General features: G+C 36.1%; 2 protein-coding genes across 6 annotated transcripts in view; both read right to left on the bottom strand.

The window, feature by feature from the left end:
- Positions 1-1295, bottom strand: part of LOC107708171 (complement decay-accelerating factor-like) — a 9602-nt gene extending 8307 nt beyond the window's left edge. For all 5 annotated transcript variants that reach the window (XM_016512340.1, XM_016512334.1, XM_016512339.1 and 2 more), the window contains exon 1: positions 961-1295. In XM_016512340.1, the coding sequence (XP_016367826.1) occupies positions 961-1024 (64 nt within the window). In that variant the 5' untranslated portion in view covers positions 1025-1295. The remainder of the gene's footprint in view (positions 1-960) is intronic.
- A 6885-nt stretch (positions 1296-8180) lies between these two features.
- Positions 8181-12798, bottom strand: part of LOC107708064 (membrane-associated guanylate kinase, WW and PDZ domain-containing protein 3-like) — a 5167-nt gene continuing 549 nt past the window's right edge. Inside the window, exons 2-5 of the mRNA XM_016512211.1 lie at positions 12207-12344; positions 11341-11453; positions 11101-11186; positions 8181-9866 (exon numbers count right to left, since the gene is read on the bottom strand). Coding sequence (XP_016367697.1) covers positions 8857-9866; positions 11101-11186; positions 11341-11453; positions 12207-12344 — 1347 coding nt within the window. The 3' untranslated portion in view covers positions 8181-8856. The remainder of the gene's footprint in view (positions 9867-11100; positions 11187-11340; positions 11454-12206; positions 12345-12798) is intronic.

The following is a 12798-nucleotide window of genomic DNA, read 5'->3' as shown; positions in this document are numbered from 1 at the left end:
AGTATTTAATCGAGAATTTATTGGTTTGAAAAACTATTGTTGTCCTATTGTTGTCATTTGACCTTTATACAATGCATGAATGTAGCCACGTACACACGTGTGTGTGTGTGTGTGTGTGTGTGTGTGTGATCATGTGACACTGAAAATTCAGCTTTGTCATCACAGGAATCAATTTTAAACATTTTAAAAACAGAAAACATTTTTTTTTACTTTTAATCCATTTTATGTATGTCCTTGCTGAATAAAAGTATTATTCTCCTTTGTGTGTGTGTAAAGAAATAAATACTTTCAGGACACATTCATTTGATCAAAAGTGACAGGAAAGACATTTCAAATAAATGCCGTTCTTTTGAAATTTCATCAAATAATCCTTTTAAAAAGTATCACGGTTTCCACAAAAATATTAAGCAGCAGAATTGTTTTCAAGCTTTGCCATCAGAGGAAGATTTAATTTCAAATCTATTCAAATAGAAAAGTTATTTTAAATTGTAATGATATTTCACAATTACTGTCTTTTTGATCAAATAAATGCAGTCTTGGTGAGCATAAGAAACTTAAAAAAAAACAAAAAAAACTTACACCCTCAACATTTCGGCAGTACTTTCCCCTTTTAAAGCATTTTATTTTTATTAGAAGTAATTACATTTTTGCACTTGACAATTTTATTGTGGGTCCACCTACAGGAAAGTTCCAATATCTGTCGTTGATACAGTTTTCAGAATGCTATTTTGACTTGACTAGTATTAACTTTCGAGATTCTATTTAAAAACATAAAAAAAACTCAATTCAAAGTAACAGATCAACCCAACCCAAGGTTGTCTCGCGGTTTAGCAGCATCTGTTCAAGTAACTGCATTAATTCAATGTACTGACATTTTCTCAAGTTGAGCGACTGACTGGGTTTAAAAACAAACATTCAACGCATGTTAATTTAAGCCAAAGGTAAGGAAAACCATCTTACCTGTCCCCATTGAGACCAGTGAAAGCGGTAGTAGAAGCAGTGGCCAAGCCTTCACACTTGTCATTGTTAGTGTGTTATTCAGCAGCAAACACTTGTCGTGAATTCACAACCACTGGCGGAAAAAACTTAACGGGCGGAACGCAAGAGGATGAAATAACGATAAAGCACTACACAGACAAGGATATTCCCCATATTAGCTTAATTGGTCACTTTCCCGCTGCAGATGAAAAGAAAAACTGGAAAATTAAAAGGAAAAAGCGCTTCATAGTTTGGCGTGCACTAGACTGTCAAACTCGAGGAAACACGCCCATTCTGTGACGTGTTACCAGCCTGCCCTTCCCTTCAGATTAAAGACTGACAACATATGATTCAAATCATTTAACTGTTTTATACTCGCTATGAAATAGCAGCGCACTTACTCTGCTGTTCAGTACTGTCTACCTATTATATAGTCTCCTTAAAAAAAAAACAATAAGTAACAATAAATCAGTTCAGCCAAGACGCAAATTAAATGTAGTGGCAATAAGGACATTTATAATTCTTACAAAATAAAAATAATTCAAATAGGCTCAATGCTGTTCTTTTAAACTTTCTATTCGTCAAATAATCATATTTTTCTTGAGCATCAAATCAGCATATTAGAATGATTTCTGAAGGTAGCCACGTACACACGTGTGTGTGTGTGTGTGTGTGTGTGTGTGTGTGATCATGTGACACTGAAAATTCAGCTTTGTCATCACAGGAATCAATTTTAAACATTTTAAAAACAGAAAAAATTTTTTTTTACTTTTAATCCATTTTATGTATGTCCTTGCTGAATAAAATTATTATTCTCCTTAAAAAAAAAACAATAAGTAACAATAAATCAGTTCAGCCAAGACGCAAATTAAATGTAGTGGCAATAAGGACATTTATAATTCTTACAAAATAAAAATAATTCAAATAGGCTCAATGCTGTTCTTTTAAACTTTCTATTCGTCAAATAATCATATTTTTCTTGAGCATCAAATCAGCATATTAGAATGATTTCTGAAGGACCATGTGACTCTGAAGACTGTAATGATGCTGAAAATTCAGCTTTGCATCACAGGAATAACATAAAATAATTGTAATACTATTAACAATATTCATGTTTTATTGTATGTTTAATCAAATAAATGCAGTCTACGTTGTGGATGACTTTGAGATATAAAACATGACAGAATAATTTCCAAAATCTGTGAATGATCAAGAATATTAATTGTACAACATAAATAAATGGATGCAGTTGCTATAGTGTGCATGTATTTGAATAACAAAAGTGCAAATGAATCCAGTCTGGTGAGGTCTTGAAGACAGTCTCCAGTTTGCATTTTCAGAGTTCATGGAATGTGTGAGTCAGTGTAAGGGTGTTCCCCAACAAGGGCGTCCCTCATGAAGCTTTAATCTGATGATGTTTGACAGTGTAGCCTAGTTACAATAGCATTTTCTTCCTCAGTGCTTTATGGTAACTATTTACCATACATTTAATTGCTAACATCAGTCCCCATAACGTGATGAATACACAACATGTGTGTGTGTGCGCGTGTGTGTACTCCCATAGAAACTAGTTTTGATTGCTATAGTCACTGTGTGTAAGTATCCACAAAGCGTTTAATGATTCAAGCATCATAGCTCACAGGGACAAATTTATCTGCTGAAAAATATCAATCATCCTTCAACATCACGTATGGTAATATCACTCTAGGAAGTCAACATAAAATAAATGCAAATTAAGCTGTGAAGTAAACCCATGTACACTACTGGTCAAAAGTTTGAATATTGTGATATAATGTAATATTGTGAAATAAAAAATAACTGTTATAATATAATAATATAACATAATATAATATAAAATGTAATTTATTCCTCTAAATGATCAATCTGAATTTTCAGAATCGTTGTTCCAGTCTTCAGTCTCACGTGATCCTTTAGAAATTATTATGTTGATTTGCTGCTCAGTGCGTCAACTATTATTGGTGCTCAATTATTAATAATTAACAGTTCTTATTATTATCAATTATTTATATTTTTAATCTTACTTATCCTGAAGTTTTGAATGGTAGTGTTGTCCAGTTTCCACAAAGCAGCACAACTGTTTTCAACAATGACAATAAGAAATGTTTGTTTGTTTGTTTTTTTCATATTAGAATCATTTCTGAAGAATCACGTGACACTGAAGACTAGAGTAATGGCTGCTGAAAACTCAGCTTTACCATCACAGCAATAAATTATTTTCAAATATTTTCAAATTTAAAAAAAAACGTTCTTTTAAATTGTAAATATATTTCACAATATTCCTGTTTTTCCTGTATTTTTGATCAAATCAATGCAGCTTTGGTGAGCAGAAGAGACTTCTTTCAAAAACCTAACTATTCCAGACTTTTGACCTGTGACCATTTCATTGTATATACAGCTGTATTTTCTTCCTCTTTTATCAGTGAAACTGAATGACCTCTATAAAATCAACTTCGTTCCATCAGGAATTATTTTAAATGCTCAGAGCTCAACATATTAAAGCAGACTTCAAATGTGATCTCTGTGCTTATCTGAGAAACACACACCCCACCCATTTTATCCTGGCCCGACAAGACAGATACCTCATCCACTCTTTCCTTATTTACAACAGAACCTGGTCTGTTTTTAATCAGCTTGTCCACAGCATTTAAGGTTCAAAGTGTAAAGTTCTAGAGTGGCACATGATTGTTTATAGCATGTACTGTGTTGTAGCCCAATAACTTTACTGCTCAAGCCTCACATATAGCACAAGTAAACATTTCAACAAGAACACAGCTGTGTAATTTTGCATTATAACAATAACATATTAAATTGTGCGTTCATTATAAGTACATAAATCTTTATTAGACCACATAATCAAGTGTTTTGCTTACATTCGTGATGTGTTTTATTGGAAATGACTCGTTAGTGACACCTGCTGTCGGTTCATAGAAACTGTGAGGCCTGTGCGCATTAAAGAATCCTAATATATTTCACCTGTCAGACATTTATTATCCACTTTCACCACTGCTTCAGTGGTTTGCAATACATTTATCTGCTCTTTTATATCTCTGCTACCGCCTACAATACCTCCTCCAGTCTCTACGGAGTGCTTAACACATCGCTGAGCAATCATGAAATGATACAGCAGTGTTCTGCTTAACTCAGCAGAACAAATGCTGCTTAGACTGGCATATTTAAAGTAGTCTACATTTTGTTCTTTGTGACAAGCCATACTGTAGGTTTTATCATCTAGAAAATGCTGTAGGCGTGACAGGCCGGGATAAGACTTTCTGTAGACAACTTGAGCTGGGATAATAAATGTCATGGTCACAGTCATTGTATTTTTTAAAAATCTTATAGCTTCAAGTCATCTTAAAATAATGAAATTAGTCGAACATTGCTCTTATCTGTATGCGCTCGTTTTTGTCACACTGCCTGTTCCTCTGCAAAACTCAGCAGAAAGTGATCTTAATTAAAATATGAATTAAACCGAGCTGATGTTAAATATAGAAATGATATAGCAATTAAGGAATAATTCACATATTTCGATAACATCATTATTCTAAAGCGGCAAGTCACAAGCTTTAGATTTTTTTAATAACTGAAGTTATTTTTAAGTAAAAAGTGGATCGTTCAGGAGACCCTTATTATTCAAAGACCATTTTATTTTACATAGATTTTTCATAATTTTAAAACTCATTTGATTTGATTTTGCATAAAACGCTACATGACCAGAACACCAGGATATGATTTTATTTTCTGTGCTCTGACTTGAAATATTTTCCCGCCATACTTAAATAATTACTTAGAAAAATAACAGAACAAATGTACATATTTTTATTCTTTCTTCTGAGACCACTCAGCTATTTTTTATAAAGTTGCTGTACACTATTTAAACATTTACAACAATCAGACCACGTTATATTGAGCCCATATGTATTTAGTCTAACATGAGGTGATTCTAGGCCTCACTTTTAAATATGAACACTGAGATGGGTTGCGTATGTACAGCAGATGCTAACATTGCTTCACATTTTGTCGAATTTAAACAGTTTTCGAAGTCTGTCATATGCACAAAACAAAATGTAACACCGCCACAATTTATGGTGAACAATAATCTTGTCTTTGTGATTAGTTTGCATTCTCATCATTTATATCAAAGCCGTGTCACAGCTGTTAGTTACATATGCAAACCCTGAGGTTATAATCACTTCACACACAACATATGGGATGGCCACCAGTCCTTTGGTATTGATAGATCATATCACTTTCCTATGAATTCACACCTTACACGTTTATCTTGGCCACATTTCAGACCTCAAAACCCCAATAAATCAGCCCTTTCAGAAACCTCCCACAACTGACCGTGTGTTGCAAGCAGGCATGGAAAAAATTAGTTGATGATTATCATATAGATAGTTTGATAGAAGACATTATACCCGCAACATTCCTGTTTTTAGGAGGGATCATTTTTCCCTGCTTCGTAGTCTGTATTTAAAGACAGCAAATCTTTGCACATTAGGGTGAATCTCACAGAAACTTGTCTGGATCATATTTCACCTCCAAAATAAAAAAATGTGCATAAGGACAATGAAGCCTAATGAAGTCTATTCTTAGGATTTTTATGATTTGTTGCATTGTGACAGTATGCATGAATTTAAGCACATTTCTCCCCTAAAAAATTCTCTGTAATTGATTCAGAAGGTTTGCTTTTTACTGCAGTTATATTTATTAGATTCTCATTATTTTAATGCAATATAAAATATAAAAATATTTTAATATTAAATGTATTATTTTAATAAGTTTAAGTTAAACCAAATGCAAACATTTTTTTTTTAATATTTAAGTTACAGTAATGTGAGTTTGAAGAGTAAATGTGCTTAATTGTCATAAAAATAATGTCATAATATTAAAAATAATAATAAAAAATCAGGCCTTAATTCTCTTAAAGGAACAGTTCACCCAAAAATTAAAATTTGCTAAAAATTTACTCCCCCCTCAGGCACAAGTTTGTTTCTTCATCAGAACAGATTTGGACAAATTTAGCATTACATCACTTGCTCACCAATAGATCCTTTGCAGTGAATGGGTGCCGTCAGAATGAGAGTCCAAACAGCTGATAAAAACATCACAATAATCCACAAGTAATCCACATGACTCCAGTTCATCAGTTTACAGTGAAAAGCTGTGTTTGTAAGAAACAAATCCATCATTAAGATGTTTTAACTTCAAGCTGTTACTTCTGGCTAAAATACAAGTCCTCGATCCATGATATTGCTTTCTCCAGTGAAAAAGTTGTCTTGTGTGAATCAGAAGAGAACGATTCAAAGATTAAGCACAGTTTACAAGCCAAAACCATCCAAAACAAATATGTCAGTATTTTGGCCAGAAGCGACGGTTTTAAATTAAAATGCCTTTATGATGGATTTGTATATTACAAACATGCAGCTTTTTGCTTCACAAGACAATAATTGATGTACTTAAATCATGTGGATTACTTGTGGATTATTTTGATGTTTTTATCAGCTGTCTGGACTCTCATTCTGACGGCACCCATTCATTCTTGAATGGCCTGAAGGTGAGTAAATTCAGCAAATTTCAATTTTTGGGTGAACTTTAATGCAAAAAATTTGAGATCAAATATGACCCCTTGACAACCTTCATGATGTTCATCCTTGTGCATTGGCTTCTGATGGTCATAAATCGAAGCTAGACTGATGTAGAGTACAGTATAGCCTCATAACTGAGAGGTTGAATTGCTAGACTGGACATGCATGTCCCGGAAAAATAAAATAAATATTTACCATATTAAATCTGATTTCATAGAATATTTAAAAATACATTTGCATGTACCATTTGTTTTGTGACAAGTCAAAACAGTTGCTACAAGGTAAAACTACCACGGTGCTTAGCAAGAGCCTGGATCTCTACACCGAAATCAATGTCACAATCTGTTATAGCTACATGTATCTATTCATGTACATATTTCAATAAATAAACATTTGATCATGTTCTTGGTATATTAAAGCACAAGTTTCTGGTCATTTGCAATTATAATATTTGGAGATCAGGGAATCAAAGACATGGAAGAGAGGGAGAACAGTCTGAAAAGTCCCTGGTAAAGCCCCCAGTCTTCATGACAGTTCTTATTTACACCATTTGAAAGCATTAGAGATAAACTGCATGGGTCTAAAAGGCATGCAACAAAACAAGGAGTTTGTGTGTTCTACTTTGCATGCAGGGGGAAAAAATTATTCTTTGGGGTGAGGACGTGCTGTTTATAACCGAAACATAAACTTGCATTGTCGTTTTAGTTATTGATGGGGCGTCTTCCCTTAAATTGCATAAGGAAGGATTGCATTGTGATGTCGAGAGAGTCCTCATGTTGTTTAATGTCAGCTGGCATAAAGCAAATTAAAAGAGGCTGTCCGGACAAAACGGAGCTCCATGCGTTTGACCACAAAGCCTCAGAAATTGCCTGTCCAAGACGATTAAGCTCCAAATGATTGCCATAAAGCAGTTTAGATTAAACTTCATGTCGAATCAGTCTGTTTATAAGACTGCTTATTACAAACATTTTTAAATAATTTGAATGAGAAGCTCATGCTGACCACTGTCCAAAGAGAAGGACATTAATATGGTTCACATGATACGCTCTGAAGCTAAGCAGGCATAAGCCTGGTCAGCAACTGGTTGGGAGACCACCTGGAGAAAAACAAGGTGTAAGGCCAAAAACATACTCTTGGAAAGTATGTGTACAAGCATGTGAATGATTGGCCTATGCACTGAATGTACATGGTGCTGTTATACATATAAAGCTTGCATTATTATGGCGGTTTCAAACCTCACTATTCAATCAGGTGATAAAGGTAAGACCTTGAGGTGTCTGTGCCTTTCAGCTGTTGACTTGTTTATAGCTACCGATCTGAATAATAAACAACCTGGTTTAAAGTTGGCATGAAATGAAAATTCACGCGATCTACTTACTTAATGCATGTTATTGAGCTTGTTGTGAACAATTCATCTATTATTCTTTTTTGGGACTGTTAGTCAATGGGACCCAAAACCATTTAGGCTACAAAAGAAGACATTTTGAATAAATCTGGCAACCAAACAGTTTCAGGTCCCACTGACTTCCATTGTATTTGTTGTCCATACTATGGAAGTCAATGGGAGCGCAAACCATTTGGTTACCAATATTCTTACCAAAATATCTTCCACAGAAGAAAGAAAGGTTTGGAATGACATGAGGCTTATTTGCAAGCTTATCTGCTTTGGATTCACAAGTAAAAAACTTTACTATTTTTGACTTTATGCAGTAGAACTTATTATATGATGTATCAACTTTGAGTTGATTCAACCATTTTTTCCATAAATCCGTTCTTATTAAAAAACTCAACTTCTGATTTGTATTTTTTACAGTATAAGGAACACGTTAATGAGAAGTTAGGCTAGTGTAAAATTCTATGCAAGTGCAAATGCTTGAAACACTGCCCTGCTGTACATAGATGTACAAAGAAATCTCAATCATCCCCTTAAGTACTTTGAGTAACCCCTTGAATATGCTTAGTCTTGTATTCAAGAAGGTGTACTCAAGAAGGTTTTCTTCAAATGTCTGTGCCAATAAACCAGATGTGTTGTTATTTAGGTAGCTAGCTATAAACATGTCGACAGTTTAACTAACTTGCTCAGCAAGATTCTCTTCCACCAGCAGATCATTTGTGCTAATTCCCATGATAGTGCTGAAATGCTGAGAATACAATGTGTAGCCTACTTGCAATCCATGATGAACAGTGTGAAATCTTAGCTAGAAGTGGTACATTCACATACTTGCATATGTTTCTGGTTTTAAACCTTCTATTCCCAAGGATCGCCAAACTATTCACAAACATCTCGCATCGCTTCCTCATGCGTGAGGATACGTGCAAAACTAGGGATCTTCCAGAGGCCGTCGCTCAAGGGTGCAGGATGGTCAAAGACTAGACTTGCCCTGGTGGTGACTGGAGCCGCATCTGTGGTGACAATGTCATCTTTCCTGTCTTCACTCTCATTTCCTTTCCTTTTGCTTCCATTCTTATCTGTAATCATTTCCTTCCTGTTTTCTCCCTTTTGATCCCCCTTATCCTTTGTTTGTTTGCTCTTCTTGTCTCCCTCTCTGCTCGATATGTGGGTGCTTTCATTTTGCATGTCTCTATCTCTCTGTTTTTTCTTCTTTTGGGTGCTTTTGAGCTCAGTTTCTCCATTTGGCTCAGCTGCTTCATTCTCTCCTTTGCTTCTCACTTTTCTCTCAGCTCTCCACCTCTCCTCCCCTTCTTGGGTCTCATTTTGCATCCTTCCTCTAGATTCCTGTTTTTTCCTGTTTCTTTCAGTGTCACTTTTCCTCTGGTCCACGCTTGGTGTTCCCTTCATGCGGCGTTCCTCTTTCCGTCCCTGCGCTTCTCCAATTACCACTTCCTGTCCTTCACGCTTTGACTTCTGGGGACTGACTGAGCGATGTTGGAAGGACTTTCTGTTCTTGTGGGAGTCTCGAGTGCTTTGTTGCAGATTTTCTTTGTGGCTGTGAGCTTTGTCTTTGGCTTTGGATGGTCTTTTGGATTTCTCTGTATCTCCGAGATCAAGGAGATTCTCTGCGGACCGACTCTTGATGCACCGTTGCTGCGGGACTCTGGAAGAGCTGGTGTTTGGTGGTTTGGCACACTTCTCCCTCTTGCTGTCTTTAGAGCGAGGATCTTCACAGGCCAGATCCAAGGAGCAGCGAGAACAGGCAAAGGAGCTTGTCAGGTTTGATGTTTCCTTCTTCACTGAGGTGGATGACAGATGAAGGAGAGGAGAACTGAGAGGAATGTTGGATCTCGGCAGATCAGGAAGGATAACATCTCCAGCAGAACCTAAGGGCGAACAGATCTGCATTGGATACACTGCCTAGAATTAAAATTCTATTACTAATTGAGGCCTTTTACCAAAAATTTACCATGGTAACCAGTTATTTTTGGGTGGTGTTTGCCTGCTCTAAAATCCACAATACTAGAGTGTTGTGGCTGGTTGCACATGCATTGCTATGTAGTTGACAGGTTGCTAAGGCACTGCTAGATTGTTCTCGGTGGTTGCTAGGGCACTAATTATTGTGGGTGGTTGCTACATGATTGCTACAGTGTTCTGGGGGTTGCTAGGGCACTGATAGAGTAGTTTGGGTGGTTGCTAAAGCACTGATAGTGTGTAATAGGTGGTTGTTAGTGATTTGTAAAGTGTTCTTGGTGATTGCTAGAGTGTTGTAGTGGTTGCTAGAGCATTGCTAGAGTGTTTCCCAAAAGTACTGTTAGCCTACTATGGTTTTCCGAAACCACAGTTCCAACGAACATAACAAACAGCATCGTAAACTTGTGTGGTTGGAACAACAGCTCTTGACCTGTGGTTAGAAACATAGTTTCTTGTTTGTATGGCATGTGGACTTTATAAATCCTTGTCTTGAGCAAAATAAGCAAGCTGACATTCAGTACAGTCTATATATTTAATTTCTAATACATACAAATTTAATTTATGTCTTTTAGTTTGTCAAGAGATTTAAAGCACCATTTTTGAAGAGTGCATGTGCATATGTGCTCTAGTACGTAAGAAAGAGCCAATGATTGAATTTGGAAATAAAGCTAAATAATTCAGAAAAAGATAATTCGCCCTCAGATGCCATGTCCATAATTTACAGCCAAAAATCTGGCATTAATTCAATCTCAAATGGATTAATTAAAAGAAGTTATTACTCTACCACCTGCATGACATCATTCGTTTCAGGAAACAGTTGTGACTAAGTAGTTGATTTCTTCATACTATGCAAGTTAAGCAGTGAGTGTAGGAAACACACCCCAGGATGGTTGTAATAATTTTAAATAAATTGGAAAATTAAAAATCAAAATATATATTACAATATGTAAAACAATATTTAGTATGTAAAAATAATGTATATAATTATATGTCATATTTTTATTTGGTTTTGAGTGAAACCATTCTCCATGGTGTTGTGACTGCAAAGAGCATGAACATATTCTACAGATCTAAAAACTTACACAATAAAGCAGAGAAAAGACTAGTAATTAAGGAGCAAAGAAAGTGCAGTGAAAGTCCCATTACCAAAGAATAAAAGACCTAGAGGAAAAGAGGCTGTTAGTGATGATACTCCTGGGGGCAATAACACACCGCAGAGGAGCTTACACAACCTGCACAGAAGAAAGAAAGAAAGAAAGAAAGAAAGAAAGCTGAAGTTAGCAAGCAACCCATATTGTCTTGATGTTCTTGCAGTATGCTTACGTATAGCAGCATCATCATGTATTTGTGTGTCATAACTCACTGTTCTCTGATAAGAGGGCTTGCGGTCGCAGTAACAGTAGCACTTTGTTTCCTCCAGCTTGGATCAGCTCAATGGCTCTAGTGTGACTGATGTCTTGCGTCTGTTCTCCATTGATCTCCACTACCTGATCTCCTACCTGCACATTCAGGCATAAGGTCATTTATGTGTTTTATCATTCTTGAAATATCTTATTGATCTCTTGTTCAGGCCATAAGAGGTGATGATTTTATTTAAAGTCCAAAATATCAGTCTTGCTTTTCATACAGCATCCGCCACTGAAAATCCCATATCAATTCACAAGCAGGAAGATGATGATTGATTTGGCCTTGAAAGTCAATTAACATTTACATATAATTCTTCTGGCCGGCACTTTTATCCAAAGCATATTGCACTGCATTCAAGCTATACATTTTTTCATGCATTTCCTGGGATCAAACCCATGAAAAGCGTTCTGTCACTTGACTGCACAGACACTATTGGAAGAGAACTGAACTGAGCTGGACGATGACATCACTGAATCAATAACAACCTGACTTTAACTGATAAACTGACTGTTTTCTATTGTGATCTTGCTTTCTCAGCACACGTTTTTCCTGTTTAACACTGTAAAGCTGCTTTGACACAATCTGTATTGTATAAAGCGCTATATAAATAAAGGTGACTTGACTTCTTTTGCTGTTGGACTTTACAGAACTGAAAACAGCTTCTCAAGACATCCTAGTTTGAAATATTTTGAGTATAAAAAGGTATTCAGCTTTCCTTAAACCTTTTTATTACATTTAAATGCACTCTGCAGATGTTTCCCCAAAATCACTGCAGAAGATGGAAAAAAGTCAGCAGATTCCATCCGCAACGCTTGAGTTATTAAAGAGTGGTGTGCTGTACTGACATGTATCCTGCCATCCTGTAGAGCGGGGCCATCCTCAGCCAGCCGCAGGATGTAGAGGCCCATGTTATACTCCGTTCCTCCTCTCAGACTGAAGCCAAAACCACGAGGTCTGCGCTCCAACTCTACTGCAATACAGCCCTAGGTAGAAAATACATATATCCACTACCGTTAAAAAGTTTTAGGTCATTTTTTGAAAGAAGTCTCCTATGCTTAACTAAGCTGCATTTATTTGGTCAAAAATACAATTACAAATTGTGAATTATTATTACAATTTAAAATAACTGTTTTATATTTTAATATACATTTAAACCCTGGACTAATGCCGAGTTCACACTGCACGATTTTAGCCCGATTTTTCACTCGCCGACAGGTTTTGTGAAATCGCCGACAAATGCCCGAAATCGGAGGCAAATCGGTGCTCGTTCACGCGAGTGACAATCACACAGTGTGAATTATCAAAGACGCGATCTGAGGGAATCGCCGACGCGTCGCCGACGCCCGTGAAATATTTGGCATTCTAAATATCTGGAGCTGTCGGCGATTCACAATCACGCTGTGTGAAATGAGTTCTGACTGAAAAACACATCGGCGA

Source organism: Sinocyclocheilus rhinocerous, unplaced genomic scaffold, assembly GCF_001515625.1.
Source record: "Sinocyclocheilus rhinocerous isolate Xijiao unplaced genomic scaffold, SAMN03320098_v1.1 scaffold113, whole genome shotgun sequence".
NCBI classification, from domain to species: Eukaryota; Metazoa; Chordata; class Actinopteri; order Cypriniformes; family Cyprinidae; genus Sinocyclocheilus; species Sinocyclocheilus rhinocerous.
The sequence above is the reverse complement of the archived record's forward strand: the minus strand, read 5'-3'. Positions and strand labels throughout refer to the sequence as shown.